Below are 17,506 nucleotides of genomic sequence, written 5' to 3'. Positions count from 1 at the left end.
GGGCCGCACAGGTCCCACCCCCCACGCCAGAACACGCAAGGCGCGCGCGCACTCTCAGATCGGCGCTCGCCTGGCTGGGTCGGGCGCGCAGGCGCAGTGGAGAGGCCGCGTGGGGGAGGAAGGCGGCGCTGGGCCAGAGAGGCCCGCCGCGGGATATTCCGGGGCGGCGAGAGCGGTACGACCCTGTGACTGGGGGAATGGGCGTCACGCTCCTCCTTCCCCGCTTCCTTTCTCCCCTGCCCTAGGGAAGGCGCACTCCCCGGGGTGGACGGGGAAAAGCCGGAGTGGGAGGTTAGTGGGCCCTCTTGGGGGCAGAGGGCCAGTGGGAGGGGTCAGAGTGGGGAGGGGAGGCCTCTGACCCCGGTCCCCGAGGGCCGCGGGGGCTCCCGGGGTCTCTGCACCCCACGACCCCCGCTTGCGCTCACCTGCCCTTCCCAGGGATGTGGGGCTGGCTTGGTGAGGGGCGGGCTGCGGTCCAGCCTTGGCGAGTTGGCCTCCGGCCCGTTACCCAGCCCCGGCTCCTTGAGTTTGTTTGCTTCTCTTGTCTTCCCTTCCCTTTTCCAGCTTGGGTCTTGAGATGACTTTGTGACTCGTTTGCCAGGCGCTTCTGTGGTGTGGAGAGTGAGTCCACTGCCTTCACTGTCATGCCGATGAGTGGCTCCCCCCTGTTCCAGGGGGTTCCCTGGTTTCTCATTTCACCAGAGGCTGCATCAGCCAGGGATTAAGACTAGAAAGATGAAGAGAGGGGGAGAGAGGGGGGAACAGACAGGCCGTGTGTATCCTCTTTTATAGCACCTACGCAAATAGATCACAAAGGCACGCAGAGTACAAACTTTTTCATTGAATTTTGGGTTCCTGGAAGGCTCTATCTTCCCTTCAGGCTTGAAGAGGGAGGTTTGGGAACAAAAAGGAAGTTTTGCGTTCCATACTGGGCAGTAAATGAACTTTGCCATCCTGGGAGATTGAATGGACTGAATTTATAAACGGGGTAACAAAAGGGCATATGATGGAGTCATGTTGGGTTACCTGGGAAAAGCTGGGAGATTGGGAGATACTTCAACCCGGGCTGCTGGACAGAGGAAGGGCACTGCTTACCTGGTTGTGTCTGGTTCTTGTGATTGGTCATTGTCTCTGCTGTCTGCTGGCTTTTTAAAGGGATCATTAAAAGCTTGTGGAATGCAACAGTAAGGTTTGATTTACTGCATTTCAAACTGAACTCCCATTCAAACTGAGTTCCATTGGTTAGTTGAAATCCAGTTTAGTGGATCACAGCCATCATTAAAAAAAAAAAAAAAGGTAGAAGCCATCAGGGCGCATTTTACTTAGTAAGACCAAGTATTGTTTCTTGACACTTGCTTCAGGTATACATACATTCATACATATGTGAATGTGTCAAGTGTTAATACCATGTGTTTCTTTGTGTGTCACAGAAAACTTCGAAATGGATTGGTCTCCCTTATCTTCCTGTTTGCTGCCTTTCCTTCCTCAGCCTGAGTGTTCAGTCATTTGAAAATGTACACAAGGACTCAGCACACTGGGAACGTACAGTAAAGAGCAGAGTGTGTCTCTTGAGAGAGGTACTGCCCAAGAAGAAGGACAATTTACTCTTCACTCGTGGAGATACATGCAGTTGAAGAACAAGCATTTTGTTGGAGTAGGAAGTACGTTGGTTTACTTAGGAAGGATAGAAAGGAGGATGAACCTGTCTTTGGTACACTCCCTGGTGGTCTTTGTAAGTTTGGATTCCGGGAGTTGTTTTGAGTGGGAGCAAGGAGTTTAGATGAAAAGGGGTGTGCTCTGGTTTTTGTTTTTTCACGGATGGAATTGTTCATTTAACCCTTAGAGCTTCTTGGGTGTATGTTTCCTATGGACATTTTTGCATATGATGTTGGTTTTATGGTTGTAAAGCTGGTGTGATCCATTGCCAAATAGCACTTGTCATGGAAGTGGATCTCTGAGGATCACTACAAGGTGTTTCTTATGTATTACTGTTTTTTGTAAGTTTAGTTCTTTATTTTGAGGGAGAGAGAGTGTGTGTGCATGAGTGGGGAAAGGGGCAGAGAGACAGGGAGAGAGAATCCCAAGCAGGCCTGGGGCTGTCAGCGCAAAGCCTGATGCCGGTCTCAATACCATGAACTGTGAGATCACGACCTGAGCCAAAACCAAGAATTGGATGCTTAACCAACTGAACCACCCAGACACCCCTGTGTATTACTATTTCTTAATCTGAACATGTGGGGGATTCCCGGTCTATTTCTGCCTGTGCCTAATTAAGGTTTTTAAACCACATATTACTGGAGAGAAGAAGGAACTTTTCAAAAAGCCTGAAATGATAATTGAATCAAATGTGCTGTGGAATCCATGAAGAAATGGTGGCCAAAACATTTTATTATTGCTCCTGAATGTCAGGGATAAAAACCTTGCATGGAGTCCATTTTCGGGTGGTACTCTGTTGGGTGCTAGACATGATTATTTAGGCTCTCCTCGACATTTAGAATCTTAGATGATGTAAAAGTCCTTTAAAACCTATTTTGTCCCAATTTTGTGCTGGGGAAAATGGATTTTCCTTTTGTTTTTGTTACTTGGATAGTTATTATGGCTGTGTGGCAGGGGGCCTTGGGGCCCCCAAAGGTCTCTTTGAAGGTCTCAAAAATCAGGTTACAAGTTAGCCTTCCTTTTAGAGGTTATGAGTTAGCCCTCATTTTAGAGGCTGATGGTTTTCTTTGGGTTGTACCTCACCGTTGTGCGATTTTACATGTGTATTAGCAATGGCAACCAGGTTGGTTGGAAGAGAGAACTGATTCAAATTCCAGAAATGTTGCTCTGGGTGAGGTAATATGCTTTCTTTCTTTCTTTTTTTTTTTTTTAAATTATTATTTTTTTAATGTTTATTTATTTTTGAGAGAGACAGAGACAGAATGTGAGTGGGTTGAGGCAGAGAGAGAGGGGGGTACAGAATCTGAAGCAGGCTCCAGGCTCGGAACTGTCAGCACAGAGCCTGACGTAGGGCTCAAACTCACAAGCTGTGAGATCATGACCTGAGCCGAAGTTGGACGCTCAACCGACTGAGCCACCCTGGCGCCCTGGTAATATGCTTTCTTATTAACACATCAGTTAGCTCATTATTTATTCCTGAAACACAACTCAGAGTGGGAAAGTCCCCCTGTCAAAAACTTTCTAAAAATCATTTATGTCTTTAGAAAAGGGAAGGAGCACTTTTCCATGTTTACTTTTAGCTGAAAAACACTTTTAGGAGTGAGTGACCCATAGTGGGGGGTACCTGGATGGCTCAGTTGGTTAAGGGTCTAACTCTTGATTTTGGGTCAGGTTATGATCTCTGTTTGTGAGATCAAGCCTCATGTCTGGCTGTGTGCTAACAGTGAGAAGCCTGCTTGGGATTTTCTCTCTTACTCTCTTTCTGCTCCTCCCCTACTTGTGTTGTTTCTCTTTCTCTCTCTCTCAAAATAAACAAACGTTAAAAAATGTAGGGGCACCTGGGTGGCTCAGTCGATTGAGTGTCCAGATCTTGGTTTCAGCTAAGCTCATGATCTCGTGGTTCGTGGGTTCTTGCCACATATCAGGCTCTGCACTGGCAGCGTGGAACCTGCTTGGGATTCTTTCTCTCCTTCTCTCTGCCCCTCCTCTGCTTGTGCTCTGTCTCTCTCTCTCTCAAAATAAATAAACATTAAAATTAATTAATCAATTAATTAAAAGACATACCCATAGTGCTGCCTTGAGAATCAGGGAGCAAGGCTCTTCTCCCTGGTCAGCATCTGGGAAACAAACTGCTTACAGTGCAGACCTGGTCCTTACTGGTTAATCCAGAGAGGGATTCCCCGCTTAAGATGACCCTCTTCATGAGGCCTGCTAAAGCATTTTCATTTCCATGCCTCTTCGCTCTTCACTATGACCCCTGCTTGACAGAGAGTTGCTGAGGCCTGGAGAGGTTGATTCCAGGGGAGGGTGAGGGTGGAAGAGATATGCTTTCCGTCAGCAGCATCCTCTCTTTGAGTCCAGGGGCTCCCCTAGGCTTTTCTTTTTCTCTACTGCAGGCCTGCCCAACTGACAGTTCCATAAACCTGGCTCCTTGCCACTGGCCCAGTAGAGGTACTAATGGGAGGGAAGTATGTAACTGATTAAGTAGGACTTAACTTTGCCTTATAGGTTTTTCTGAGTTTTGACCAAACCAAGATTGTTACAAACTTACTTCTGGAACTATAGGTGTTTGCACACCTGTGAGGTCAGGAAGGAGGGGGAGCAAGTCTAGAGTAGATAAAATCCACATATTGAAAAACCAACTTGAATAATTGAGAATTGTCATATACATTAAAGAACCACTATTTTATTTTTTTTAGTGTTTATTTTGAGAGAGAGAGAGAGAGTGAGTGTGCTCCTGCACACACAAGAGGGAGGGGCAGAGAGAGAGCCTGTGCTGTCAGCGCAGAGCCTGATGCAGGACAAGGGGGCTCCATCCGGTGAATTGACCTGAACCAAAATCAAGAGTCGGAAGCTGAATGGACTGAGCCACTACGGAGCCATCCAGGCGTCCCAAGAACCACTATTTAAATACTTTTGTAACAGGGTGGAGCATAAGGTAAATAAACAAGCCTAGGTCAAGGACCCTGGAAACATTTTATCTTTGTGAATCACATTGAGAAATGGGGTCCTCACTGGTAGCCTTTGTAGAAACAGCCCACTGTGCCTTGGAGGGATGCTTTGTTTATTGATAGTGATGCTGGGAAAACTGACACTTTGGCCGGTGAATCAGAGCAGCTCAGCTTCGGTCCTAATCTGGGCTAGGTGTAGTGTAGATATTTATTGAAAAGACAGCTTTATTTTATTTATTTTATTTTATGTTATGTTATGTTATGTTATTTTATTTTTTAGAGAGCACAAGTAGGGAGGGGGCAGAGGGAAAGAGAGAATCTTAGGCAGGCTCCTAGCGCAGTGTGGAGCCCAACACAGGGCTCAATCTCACAACTGTGAGATCATGACCTGAGCCAAAATCAAGAGTCAGACCATTAACTGACTTAGCCACCCAGGTGCCTATGAAGAGACAGCTTTTTAATTTCCGAGTTTTAAAAGATTTGACAGAGGGGGCGCCTGGGTGGCGCAGTCGGTTAAGCGTCCGACTTCAGCCAGGTCACGATCTCGCGGTCCGTGAGTTCGAGCCCCGCGTCGGGCTCTGGGCTGATGGCTCGGAGCCTGGAGCCTGTTTCCGATTCTGTGTCTCCCTCTCTCTCTGCCCCTCCCCCGTTCATGCTCTGTCTCTCTCTGTCCCAAAAATAAATAAAAAACGTTGAAAAAAAAATTAAAAAAAAAAAAAAAAAAAAAGATTTGACAGAGGAGAAAGAGTGCTTGCCCTCTGTGTGGCATGCTTGTTTCTGTGAAGTTTATTAATGGTTAAAGCAGCATCTTAGCTGTGTAGGGTACAGTGGAAACAGCTTTCTGACCTTGGACAGTCGACAAGTTGCTTAGCATTTTGGACTTCATTTCTTCATCTGCAAAATGGTACTTTACTGAGCCCCCAGAACTATTCAAAACCCTTAACAGAGTCAACCCCTTACAGACTGTTGCTCTTTATCATTTGTCTATATGTTTCTGTTCGGTGCTCAAGAAGGGAATCATCCAGGGGCTCCTGGCTGGCTCAGTCGGTAGAGCACGCAACTTTTGATCTTGGGGTTGTAAATTTGAGCCCCCCACGTTGGGTGTAGAGATTACTTAAAAATAAAATCTCAAAAGAAAAAAAAAGTAACCACCCAACAAAATGATCTATGAAAGTACTTTGAGAATTGTAGCATGTTATACTTGTGTGAGGTTTAAAAAAAAAAAAACCCACAAAATTTCCTAAAAGAGAATAATTGGGCAACAAAACAGTAATGAGTTTTATTTTTTTTTTTTTAATTTTTTTTTTCAACGTTTTTTATTTTTATTTTTGGGACAGAGAGAGACAGAGCATGAACGGGGGAGGGGCAGAGAGAGAGGGAGACACAGAATCGGAAACAGGCTCCAGGCTCCAAGCCATCAGCCCAGAGCCTGACGCGGGGCTCGAACTCACGGACCGGACCGCGAGATCGTGACCTGGCTGAAGTCGGACGCTTAACCGACTGCGCCACCCAGGCGCCCCTAAACAGTAATGAGTTTTAAAGCAACAAGTAGGAGTACTTATTGGTACAGAAAGATTGGGGTGAGATCTGCAGGAGATGGGAGGGACTCCTGCATGATAGGTCAGGGAGTCCTTTTTTTGATTCCTGGAAGCCGGCAAGTTTCTCCTTTTTCCTGCTTTAATTAAGAAGGACATTTCTATCCTTACGGTAGGTGTATTTCCTTTTTGTGGCTGGGCCTTGCATTTGTATGTGTTTCTTTTCATTTACTGACATGTCCTTTGAACATGCCTATGTGATTGTGCTGAACTTTTTATTTTTGTCTCTTTTCTTAAGAGTCCGTTCCTCTTTAGACGGCTTTATATGGTACCTAACATGCCAGGCACTTAAAGATGGAAATTGTTCAGGTGGAAACAATGAATAAATAAATATATATGTATATATAACATGTACCTGTGACACTAAGTATACCATTTTGCTACTCCTTGCTCAAGGAATGGTACATTCCTGCTTTCCACAAAGCACCAGAGGTATAGGCTCTTTTCTGTCTGCTTTTCCAGCTTAGTCTCTATGTGTTAAAATTAGCTAAACATGTTCATTGTGTCTTGGAGGCTTCCCCAAGTCACTAGGAGCCAGAGTGAAGGGCACAAGAAAGACCCCCCCCCCCCAACCCCAGCATGGGGCCTCTCTGGGACTGGAGGGGAACGAATTGCAATTGTAGATTAATTGTTTTCATTTAACAGATACTTAGTGAACTCCATTTGGATACATTGTGCTGAGCCCTCTGAGTGTGCAGGTCCCTGCCCTCACTGAATGTCTTTCTGATGGGACCTATAGGGCCATGCTAAGTAAAATACTCACCTGCTTGGCCCTCCCTGGCCTCCAAAACCGAAGGGAGATCTTAAAGCTAAACCAGGATGGAAAGTGAGCACAATTCTTGGATTTTATTAAGTAATCTCTCTCTTTCATTCCTTCCCTCCTTCCTTCTCTTGCTCCCCCATCCCCCTCTCCCTGGAGAGGTTGTGATTCATACTCTAAACCTGGAGGGCAATACTTGGTGCTGACCAGGAAGTGGCATGAAAAGCCATCTCTGGCACTGGAGTGTTCCGAATAGCTGGCCTCTGAGTGAGAGTGTTGTAGAGGAGGAAATATCATTGGGGTTAGTTTCCTGTGCACACAAGACTCAGAGTGACATTGCTTGTGAAACAAAGCATTATATATAGACTACTCTGAAGTGAATCAGGGCTGTGTCTGCATGATGGATTTATGCTAGGAAATAACATCAGGGTCAGTTGGAGTTGCTTTGAAGTAAATTGCTGCTTCCATTATTACTCTTGCCTGATCCGAACCAGTTATTTAGTGGTGGGATGAGGGACCTTTCCACAGTGGGCACTGTAGGCACTAGGCCCAGGAGATGATTCCAGGGGCTGGTATACATGGCACGGGCTAATCCATGACTAGCACCATGGTTCTCCCAAAGCATGTTTGCATGTGATGTCCTGGTTCCTGATAGACAGATAACAGCTCTACAGGGTCTGGATTTCCTTCTGTGTGGAGCCGTGGGTGAGGGGAGTCTCTCTTTCTGTTGGCTACGTCATTTTAAAATTTTTAAAAAATTTGCCCTTGGGGGAAGGGCAGAGAGAGGGGAAGACACAGAATCCGAAGCAGGCTCCAGGTTTTGAGCTGTTAGCACAGAGCTGGATGCAGGGCTCGAACTCAGGGACTGCGAGATCATGACCTGAGCCAAAGTCAGACGTTTAACTGACTGAGTCACCCGGGTGCTCTGGCCACCTCATTTATTTTATTCAACAGGTATTCATTGCACTCCTATTCTATCAAGACCTGCTGGGGTGGGAGTAGAGGGGACCACAGATTTTTTTTTTTTTTTTTTTTGAGAAATAAGGGACACGTGTACAATAAGTGAATATATTTGGTTCTTGTGTGCTTTCAAGTTCATGGGAATGCTTACTGCTGTCCATTTGATGTCTTAAGTCCTTTGGGTGTGGAGGTCACTATCAGATCCACTGAAGGGCTAGTGAAAAGTCTTTGAATTGGACCTTTTCTTGTGAAAATGGAAGTACCTGCTGGAGATGTCAATGTATTACTCCTGTGTCTGAGGGCAGTACATATAATCCTCGTGATCTGAGTCTATATGACCCCTGAATTCCTGTAGTGAGTTCAGATGCCATGTTATCAAGATCTCTGCAGAGTCTCTGAGTTTTGGAGAGTAGCAAGGACTGGAATGTTAAGGGTTATCAGCCTTATCTCAAAAAAGTATCTAAATTTATGCGGTGACTGAGTTTGGATAGTGAACGTTGGCGCTGTGAGAGTTCCTCTGGCACAGGATCCCCAGATGTCCTCGGTGTGCAGGAGGGGTAGCAAGTGATGCTGTGGTTTTACACAAGGCTTGCCTGGGGGAGATGCGATTGGCACTAGGGCAGATTTAGCTGGGCAGAGCTGGGCATAGGTTGTGGGGGCGGCTTGTGAGCAAGGCACGGAGAGGAGGTCTGGCTTTGGGTTTGTGCCCAGGCTGCCCTGCGGATTTTAGAGAGGTGCCTTGAGTCGTGGGTTTGTTGTACCCAAGTCGGGAAAGTTCTGGGAAGCCCCCAGCACTTCGGCAGCCCTGGGACTAACGTAAGTGTCACTGAGGAAGAGGTGCGGTGTGAAGAGGCAGGGTGTTGCAGTTCTCGGGAGAGGGAATGTGGGTGGGTGGTGCTGGGCTAATCTTGAGGGTTCTGTGGAGGAGCTGAGGAGCCTCTTTCCTCCCTGGGAGTGAGAACAAGGGCCCGCCAGCGTCAGATGGGAAAGCTTGGCTGAGATCGGAGGTAGCCGCCGCCTGGACCAGACGGACTGCTTTTCAGAGCCTTTTTTTTTTTTTTTAGGCCAATTTTTAGTTATTGCTCAGAGTGTGGAACTCTTCTTGCCACCTACACTACACATTGTCCTCAAAAACTTAAATTGGATTAAAGTGAATAATTTTCACCTGGTGCTTATATAGTTCGGTTGATTCAGCAAGCATTGGGTTGGGGATGAGTAAAATGTGTATGTGATACCAGTGATGGAATGGGGATGATTTAACAGTTGGAAAAATACTAATAGTAAAATTAAAGTTAAACCACGTTAACTGTTGAGTAAGAGCATGGGTTCAGATTTCAATTTTGTCACTCCTGGCCGTGTGACCTTGGGCAAATTATCTAACCTCGCAGGGCCTCATTCCTTCATGTGTAAAATGAGGCTGATGCTAATACCTATTTTATAGTTTTGTGAGGCTTAAAGAAGATGATAATGTAAAGCACTTAGTCTAGTGCCTGATGCTTTTGACTATTAGGTAAATTTTCATAAAGAAAGAAAACCGAGAAAGACCAGATGACCCTTAAAACTGCTTCTTGCCCTAAGCTCCCTTTTGAGAAGTGAGCTTTGCATGGCAGAGTGAAGCTGTACAGTGTGTGGGAAGACCCTTGGGCTGAAGCTGGGCCCGGTTCTGGTTCTGCCCATGGCCAGCTGTGGGGCTTCAGAGAGAGAGACACACACACACAGAATCCGAAGCAAGCTCCAGACTCTGAGCTGTCAGCACAGAGCCCGACATGGGGCTCAAACCCATGAACCACGAGATCATGACCTGAGCTGAAGTTGGATGCTTAACCAACTGAGCCACCCAGGCACCCTGTCCTTTGTTTTTTTCATCTTTTTTTTTTTTTTAATGTTTGTTTATTTTTGAGAGAGTACAAGTGGGGAAGGGGAAAAGAGAGAGGGAGATAGAGAATCCCAAGCAGGCCCCGTGCCATCAGTAAAGAGCCTGATGTGCGGCTCAAACCCACAAACTGTGAGGTCGTGACTTGAGCCAGAGTCAAGAATCGGGACACTTAACCAGCTGAGCCACCCAGGCTCCCCCATGCTCTGTCCTTTTCATGGCTTATCTCATGACCAGCTGTGTGTAGGTGTTCCACATGGGGAAATTGAAGCTCATAGTTCCTTGTCCAGGGTCACCTAGCTGTAAAGGTAAAGCTGGCCTCTTCTGATTGTCTTTGATTCGGTATGTCAGACGTTAGTAGTTCTAGAAGTTAGCTGCCTTTCTTTGCATTTAATTTTCTGATCATAACTACATTTTGGCCAATGCTTCCTGGGTTGTCTTAAGGAAAACACTGGAGAATAAGCTTGTAATTTGAGGCTAAATTGTAGTTAATAAGCATTTCTGGAGTGTCTAGATGTTTCTGTGGAAGTAAATAGTGGCTCCCGTTCCCACCCTTGTTAAATAAAATCTTATCTGAGGTACTTTGAAGTTACAGGAGGGAAGGCTGTGTGTAAATACTCCAGTGGTAGAGGCCTTTCTCAGCAGAAAGTTCTCGATGAGGCCCTCTGTAGCCAAATATTTGGATAGAAGAACGGGCATGTTTTGCAGCTAGAATTGCTGGCTGGCTATAGGATTTTCTTAAACGTACCCCTAACTGATGCCCAGGTCTTGCAGGCAGCTGGGGCTGCCATATTTGTTGGGGCTAGGGAGCTGTGGGGTTGGGGTTCTGCAAGTTGGAGGAGTCGGTTTGGGGTTGGTGTTTGTTCTTCTGTCTCCACCTTGTTGTCCCAAACACGGCTTTCAGCTGTAGAGTGGGGCAGGTAATTTTTCTGTGTTATATTGTTGTTTGGGAGACTGACCCAGATAGAGGCTTTGGTCGGTGATGTGGCGAGGGCATCCTTTGGCTCTACTTGACTAGCCTTGAGCTATCCAGGTGTTCTGGCTTTTATATCTGGGGAAAGGTGATATGGTGACAAGACAAGCTGGCAGTTGGTCAGGTAGTCTGCTTTCAGGGAGTAAAAGTTCTGGTTTCAGGAGACACAGGAGTGTCAGAGGCACTGGTGTGTAGGCTCTCCTCTGTGGAGGACTTGGGAAGGAGTCACTGGCTGGTTGTGTACCGGAGGATTCCTGCTTTCTTCCTGCCGATGGAAGTCTGTAACCAGGAAGGCATCCTCTGTGCTATTGTATTATAGCAAGAACTGCTGTGGGCCGTGCCAGCTCTCTGACCCCAGTGAGAATATGAATCAGCAAAACTGGAGCTAGAGTTCCACCTAATCATCTGTGTATCTTTTAACCACTAAGATTTATATTTAGTGACTAATGATCTTATGCTAGAAGTACCACCTCCCACACGAGTCCCCAGCAGGTTGGCTCTGAGTAAGGACACTGACTTAGAAATAACCCCTTTCCCCCTCTTTTCCTGCAGGATTTGCCATGGCTTCCTTTGCTGGGCTCTGGTGCCCCTTCACCCGTGCAGGCAGAGCCCTCAGCCAGCGCAGTTTCAGGTAACTTTCCCATTCGGTTCTAAAAGCTGTGTCTTTGAGTAAACCTCCCATCAGGGCTGGGCATCACATGACTCGAAAGGGAGTGGGAACCCAGAGAGGTAGGCTTGGCATCTGGGAAAGCTTAAGGGCCCAGAGCGGCTGGGGTTTGGTCAGGTCAGGTAAGAGGATTGGTAAGGAGGTGACTTTGCTGTTGGAGGTAGAGTAGGGAGTGGCCTACGGTAGATGTAACTTCGGTCCTTGCTGGACTCTGACATTTCTTGACCTTGTCATTCCCCCAGTGCATGAAAACCTTTTCTTTTAAAAATGGAATCTCTTTTTCTTTTTATTTTTTTAATTTTTATTTTTAACATTTATTTATTTTTGAGACAGAGACAGAGCATGAACAGGGGAGGGGCAGAGAGAGAAAGGGAGACATAGAATCTGAAACAGGCTCCAGGCTCTGAGTGGTCAGCACAGAGCCCGACGCGGGGCTCGAACTCACGGACCGTGAGATCATGACCTGAGCCGAAGTTGGACGCTTAACCGACCAAGCCACCCAGGCACCCCTGGAATCTCTTTTTAAAAAGTTACATGCTTACTACCAAAACTCAGGCACGGTGGAAGTATGACAGCCTCCCCTCCTTATAGATGCTAAGCCAGGACGCAGAGCACTGGGTGTGTTCCTGTTGGCAAACGTGCCTTCTGGCCCCATTCGTGCACTCACTCCCTGGCGTTTACTGAGCACTGTGCCTAGGGTTGGTCATAGATGAATAAGAATTGCTTCCTGTCCTGAAAGAGTCTTCACAGTTGGCCACAGGAGCAAACTTGGAAACAAATAACTCTGAGGAAATGTGACCAGTATAATAATAGAGGTTTGTACGGTGCTTTGGATGGCTTGAGACAGGAGCTGCTAATGGACGAGGAGGGGGAAGGGAGAGCGGAGGCAGCCTTCCCACAAGGGAAGTGGGAGTAGGCCCGTCCAGGCCTCCAAGGAGGGCTAAGAGGCATGGTGTGCCCGGAGGGCACAGGTCACTCTGGTCAATGGGAAGAGGTTGTGGACCTCAGCAGGTAAGGGGGGGCCAGACTGTCGACAGTGTAGACAGTGGTGGACCACTGTACAGTTTTAAGTGGTGGTGGGGGTGGGGGGGTTGGCCTCAGTTTAATGTTCTGATGAGAGCCCTTGGTCTGCAATGTGAGGCACACAGAACCACTTGGGACACTAATGTAACAGTCTTGGCGCAAGAGAGAAAGCTGTGGAACTGACAGTGTTGGTGGGGTTGGAGGGAAGGGACAGAGGGGCTTTGCAGGTAGTGGCAATAGGACTTGGCAGCCAGGGTGTTGATGGAGAGAGAGGTTTATGGCTTGGGGGCTGGAGAAGCCATTTTCTAGAAAGAAAATATGGCAGCAGGGGGAGGTTTGCAAGGGGAGACGATGAGGTCATTGTGAGACCTATTGAGCCTGCAGTATCAGTAGGACACGTTGCGGGGAGCTTGGAGTGAATGCAGGGCTAGAGTACAGGCGAGAAGTGGGGCCGGAGATGAAATTTACTAGTTGGAAGCAGAGGGAACCAATGAGATTACCTGGAGCAAGCATGTGGAATTGGAGGGGAGAGCCTGGGATTACCCGGGACAATGCCAGCACTTCAGGAAAATAGAAATCCACCTGTTATCAGACTGCTTAATAATAGTTTGTCTGCCTTTAATAGGTATTCTTTAAAACAAATTCCAGTCTAGTGGGGCAAATGCATTGAGACAAAAGATTGTTACCTTGACTTATTTCTGGTTTCTCCTATATTATGTCAGGGGACCCCCTTAGCAAACCTACTCATGTTGTCTAGTTCCCAGCAACACACAGATGGGAAGTTTGGGAATCGGCGTATTGTGGGGGAGCAGGTTTTGCAGGCTAGGTAATGGGTGAGGCCTGGCCCGTAAAATATTCCCTTAATCCTCAAGAGTTCTTTTTTTTTTTTTTTTTTTTTTTTTTTTTAAATTTTTTTTTTCAACGTTTTTTTATTTATTTTTGGGACAGAGAGAGACAGAGCATGAACGGGGGAGGGGCAGAGAGAGAGGGAGACACAGAATCTGAAACAGGCTCCAGGCTCTGAGCCATCAGCCCAGAGCCTGACGCGGGGCTCGAACTCACGGACCGCGAGATCGTGACCTGGCTGAAGTCGGACGCTTAACCGACTGCGCCACCCAGGCGCCCCAAGAGTTCTTTTGAATACTAAAGGCTTTCAGTTAGGTTGCCATGAAGATCGTTGTAACAGAGAATCGGGTTCTCCTTAAAACCCCTCCAAGCTGAGATGTTGACCTGGCAGCAGAAGCTTTTGACTGTGAGGAAACTGTCTTGGTCACAGAGAAGTCTTCACAAGAACCCGACTTTCTGTCAGGGCCCTGGGTTTTGCTCTGTTCAGCATGTTGTTGCTAACGTTTGATCTCTCCCAGGCCTTGCCCTCTGAGGCCTCTGCACCGTGGCCAGGAAAGATACAGACTTCAGACATTTTTTCTCTTTCCCTAGCACCACTGGGAGCCTCGATGCAATTCAGAAGATGACGCGCGTACGTGTGGTGGACAACAGTGCCCTGGGGAACACCCCGTACCATCGCCCTCCTCGTTGCATCCACGTCTATAACAAGAGTGGGGTGGGCAAGGTGGGTGACCGGATACTGCTGGCCATCAAGGGACAGAAGAAAAAGGCACTCATTGTGGGGCATCGCATGCCTGGTCCCCGGATGACCCCCAGGTTTGACTCTAACAATGTGGTCCTCATTGAGGACAATGGGAACCCTGTGGGGACCCGAATTAAGACACCCATCCCCACCAGCCTGCGCCAGAGGGAAGGTGAATTTTCCAAAGTGCTGGCCATTGCTCAGAACTTTGTGTGAGGAGTGGCCAGGCCACTGGCTGCACTGGGACTCATGGGAGGGAACTTGGGGCCTCATGCCAGGGAACAGTGTCCTGTGAAAAAATAAACCTTTTCCTGTGTGTTCCTTCCTGAGCTTTCTGGGATGTAGTCATGAGGTAAATGGCACCAAAGCAGTTAAAAGGTGGCCAACCCTTGTCTGCCCACACAAGATGGCGGTCTTTGCAGGAAGTAGCCTATGAGCCCATCCAGGATTGTCAAGCTCTGGAGAATGGATGTACAAACCAAATGCCAATTCATACATGTGCACTTGGACTCTGTCACTTTCTTTTTTAAAAAAAAATTTTTTTTTAACGTTTATTTATTTTTGAGACAGAGAGAGACTGAGCATGAATGGGGGAGGGTCAGAGAGAGGGAGACACAGAATCTGAAACAGGCTCCAGGCTCTGAGCTGTCAGCACAGAGCCCGACGCGGGACTTGAACTCACGGACCTCGAGACCATGACCTGAGCCGAAGTCGGCCGCTTAACCGACTGAGCCACCCAGGTGCCCCGGACTCTGTCACTTTCTAACCAGGCAAGATTTTATTTTGTTTTATTTTTTTGCCAGCCAGCAATTTTTTTGTGTGTCAGAGGGTTTGAGATGTTAAATGGTTATGGGGATTACAGGGTTAGCATGAAAAAGAGCAGAGGGACTTGTTTAATCTAGTGGAATATTGCCTTCAGGCTTCGATGGAACCCAGACGGTAATCCTCTCTCTGCTGTGGAGTACCCTCTGTTAGGGAGCAGAAGCACTCCTCTGTGTTCAGTAGAAAGCTTCTGCCCTTGACTGCCGGGGGAATGGACGAGCCCTTACGTTTTGCAGATGACCTAATCTTGGGCCTATGTAGGTGGGTCCCATTTGTTTGTTGATCTTCTCAGGGAGATTTGGGGGGGTCTCCCTTAGTTCCCTTAACGAAATCTCATCAACTCGTTTGTAAGTCCATTCACTCAAGTTATCCTGAGCACATGCTTGTAGTATATTCTAGTGGCCTCTGAGAGGCAGAGTAGCACAATGATCAAGAACACAGGCTCCAGGGCGCCGGGGTGGCTCAGTCGATTAAACGTCCGACTCTTGATTTCAGGTAGTGATCTCATGGTTTGTGAGATTGAGCCCAGTGTTGGGCTCTGTGCTGAGAGTGCAAAGCCTGCTTGGGATTCTCTCTCTCCCTCTCTCTGCCCCTCCCTGTGCTTGTGGACACAGGCGCGCTCACTCTATCTCAATATAAACATTTAAAATATAAATAAAATAAAGAACACAGGCTCTGTAGCCAGACTGCCTGGGTTTGAATCCTGACTCCGCCACTTACCACTTAATGACTTTGGGCAAGTTCTTTAACTTCTCTGTTCCTCAGTTTCTTCACCTGTAAAATGGGGATATAACAATGGCACCTACTTGGTAGGATTGATGTGAGAGTTCAGTGAGGTAGTACGTCTGAGTACCTGGCAATAATGAGCATTCAGTAGGTATTAGCTGTTTTTTGTTGTCATTTCTATGCATGTGCCAGCACTGAGAAACAGCAGTGAGTGCAAGTAGGGATGGTCCTTGCCCTCATGGAGCCTACGGTGTCCCTTGGGAAATCAACACAGCTCACATAATTCAAATGCAAATTCTCAGGTGTGAAAGTGCCTGTGATAGAGGGGTTAGACTTTTCTGAGGGATTGGAGGCAGCTTCTCTGAGAAAAGGTTGCATCAGCTGCTTTCTGAGAAATGAATAGAAGTCATAGAAGTCAGGATAGTGGTGGGGGTGGGGAGGAGTGTGGACAGGAAAGGGGAAGAGGGAAACCTATCTAGGCAGGAATTATGGGTATAGATCTATAAATAATTATTGAGTTATGCACATCATGTGCTTTATTATACCTTAGCAAAAATCAATGAGTAGGCATTAGTTAGGCTAGAGAGGAGGGAAAAATGTTCCGGGCAGGGGGAAGAGCATGTGCAAAAGCCCTGTGGCAGGAGTGAATGGTATAAGTACCAGGGACTTGAAAAAGCCAGTGTGGCCAGAGCAGGGAGAGTGAGACTGAGTGTGGTGTTGGCTGAGAGTAGGAGAAGAGCAGGGCCAGGCTGTGCGAGGCCTCATAGGCCCCAGGCAGCTTCCCTTGCCTTTCCAGCTTACGTTGAGGGTACTGTTGTGGGGTATTTAGCATGTGAGGTAGGGGTGGTGGGAGAGGAGATGTGCTTAGATTTGCTCTGTGGACAGGGGCTGAGGGAAGCCAAAATGGGTAGCATAGGCTCTGCAGCAGGCCCTGTGAAAATGATGATGTGTTGGGTGAGGAGGGTAGTAAAGGAGGGAAGGAGAAGCCTTTAGGAAGTACAGTTGACTAGGCTTGGTGGTGCATTAAGATGGTGGGGATGGCCAAGAATGGGTCATGGGTTTCTGGCTTCATGCCTGGATGGTGTGAGGGGGCAGTACCCTAGGAGAGGTCTGGGTAGCAGGGAGGGAGCAATTAGGGGCATCTGGAAGGGGATGCCTTTGAGACATCCAAGAGATATCAGGTAGGTAGCTGGATATAAATGATCTCTTAAATTGGAATGGCACTTCGTATCTGTTTTGAAAGTATGTGTATGTCTGTCCTTGGATTCCTCACAGTCCTTAGGTTTGGCAGGCATTGGTCCATGGTTTAGATGAGGACACTGAGCTTCAGAGGTAACTTGATTTCACAGGGTCTTAAAACTCCTAGGTAGTAAAGCTGGTCTGGAAGTCAGATCCTGGGACTTGTAACTGCGGAGTCTTCCCACAGCATTATGGGGTCTTAATTTTGTGGTCGATGAGTCTTCCCCACCTTGAATGGATTCTCTAGCTGTGAGCCTAGAGGATAATTTGCATTTCCTGAAGTCAGTGGGTACACCTTGGAGCCTGTTACCTGCTATGTCTTGACTGCAGTGAGGTGAGGGCTCGTAGTTTTCCGTCTACTTGGTTGAGGCGTGCACCGCTCCCCAGGGCCCTTCCGACAAAGCTTGATTCAGGGTCCCCCTGGGTACCTGAGGAGCTAACGTCCTTTTCCATCTGGCCCTGTGGAAGGACTGATAGAGTCTGTGGCTGACATGCTCTGCTGCAGTGGCTCACTGTGGCCAAGGAGGAGGGATCACACGCAGCCTGGGTCCTGCTTTGTCAGTGTTGAGTGTCTCCAACTGTAGCAGCTGGTACTCAGCAAGCTCTTAATTTCTCTGCTTTCTGGGCTGCTGCTTCCCAAAGGCTTTGGGGGAAAGAGACCCCTGTCCTGAGG

At 47.6% G+C, this 17,506-nt stretch overlaps 1 protein-coding gene across 2 annotated transcripts; it reads left to right on the top strand.

Moving 5' to 3' along the window:
• Positions 1-59: 59 nt before the first annotated feature.
• On the top strand, positions 60-14,375 carry MRPL14 (mitochondrial ribosomal protein L14). Of its 2 annotated transcripts, none has more exons than XM_058734100.1 (3): positions 60-175; positions 11,321-11,399; positions 13,896-14,375. In XM_058734100.1, exons 2-3 carry the CDS (start codon positions 11,329-11,331, stop codon positions 14,260-14,262), a joined length of 438 nt encoding a protein of 145 aa, XP_058590083.1. In that variant the 5' UTR covers positions 60-175; positions 11,321-11,328; the 3' UTR covers positions 14,263-14,375. The 2 variants fall into 2 exon arrangements, with proteins under 2 accessions (XP_058590083.1, XP_058590084.1); XM_058734101.1 differs by having other exon boundaries at positions 134-291.
• Positions 14,376-17,506: the final 3,131 nt, after the last annotated feature.

This window comes from Neofelis nebulosa, chromosome 6 (genome assembly GCF_028018385.1).
Source record: "Neofelis nebulosa isolate mNeoNeb1 chromosome 6, mNeoNeb1.pri, whole genome shotgun sequence".
Taxonomy (NCBI): Eukaryota; Metazoa; Chordata; class Mammalia; order Carnivora; family Felidae; genus Neofelis; species Neofelis nebulosa.
This window is presented reverse-complemented; position numbering and strand designations above follow the sequence as displayed.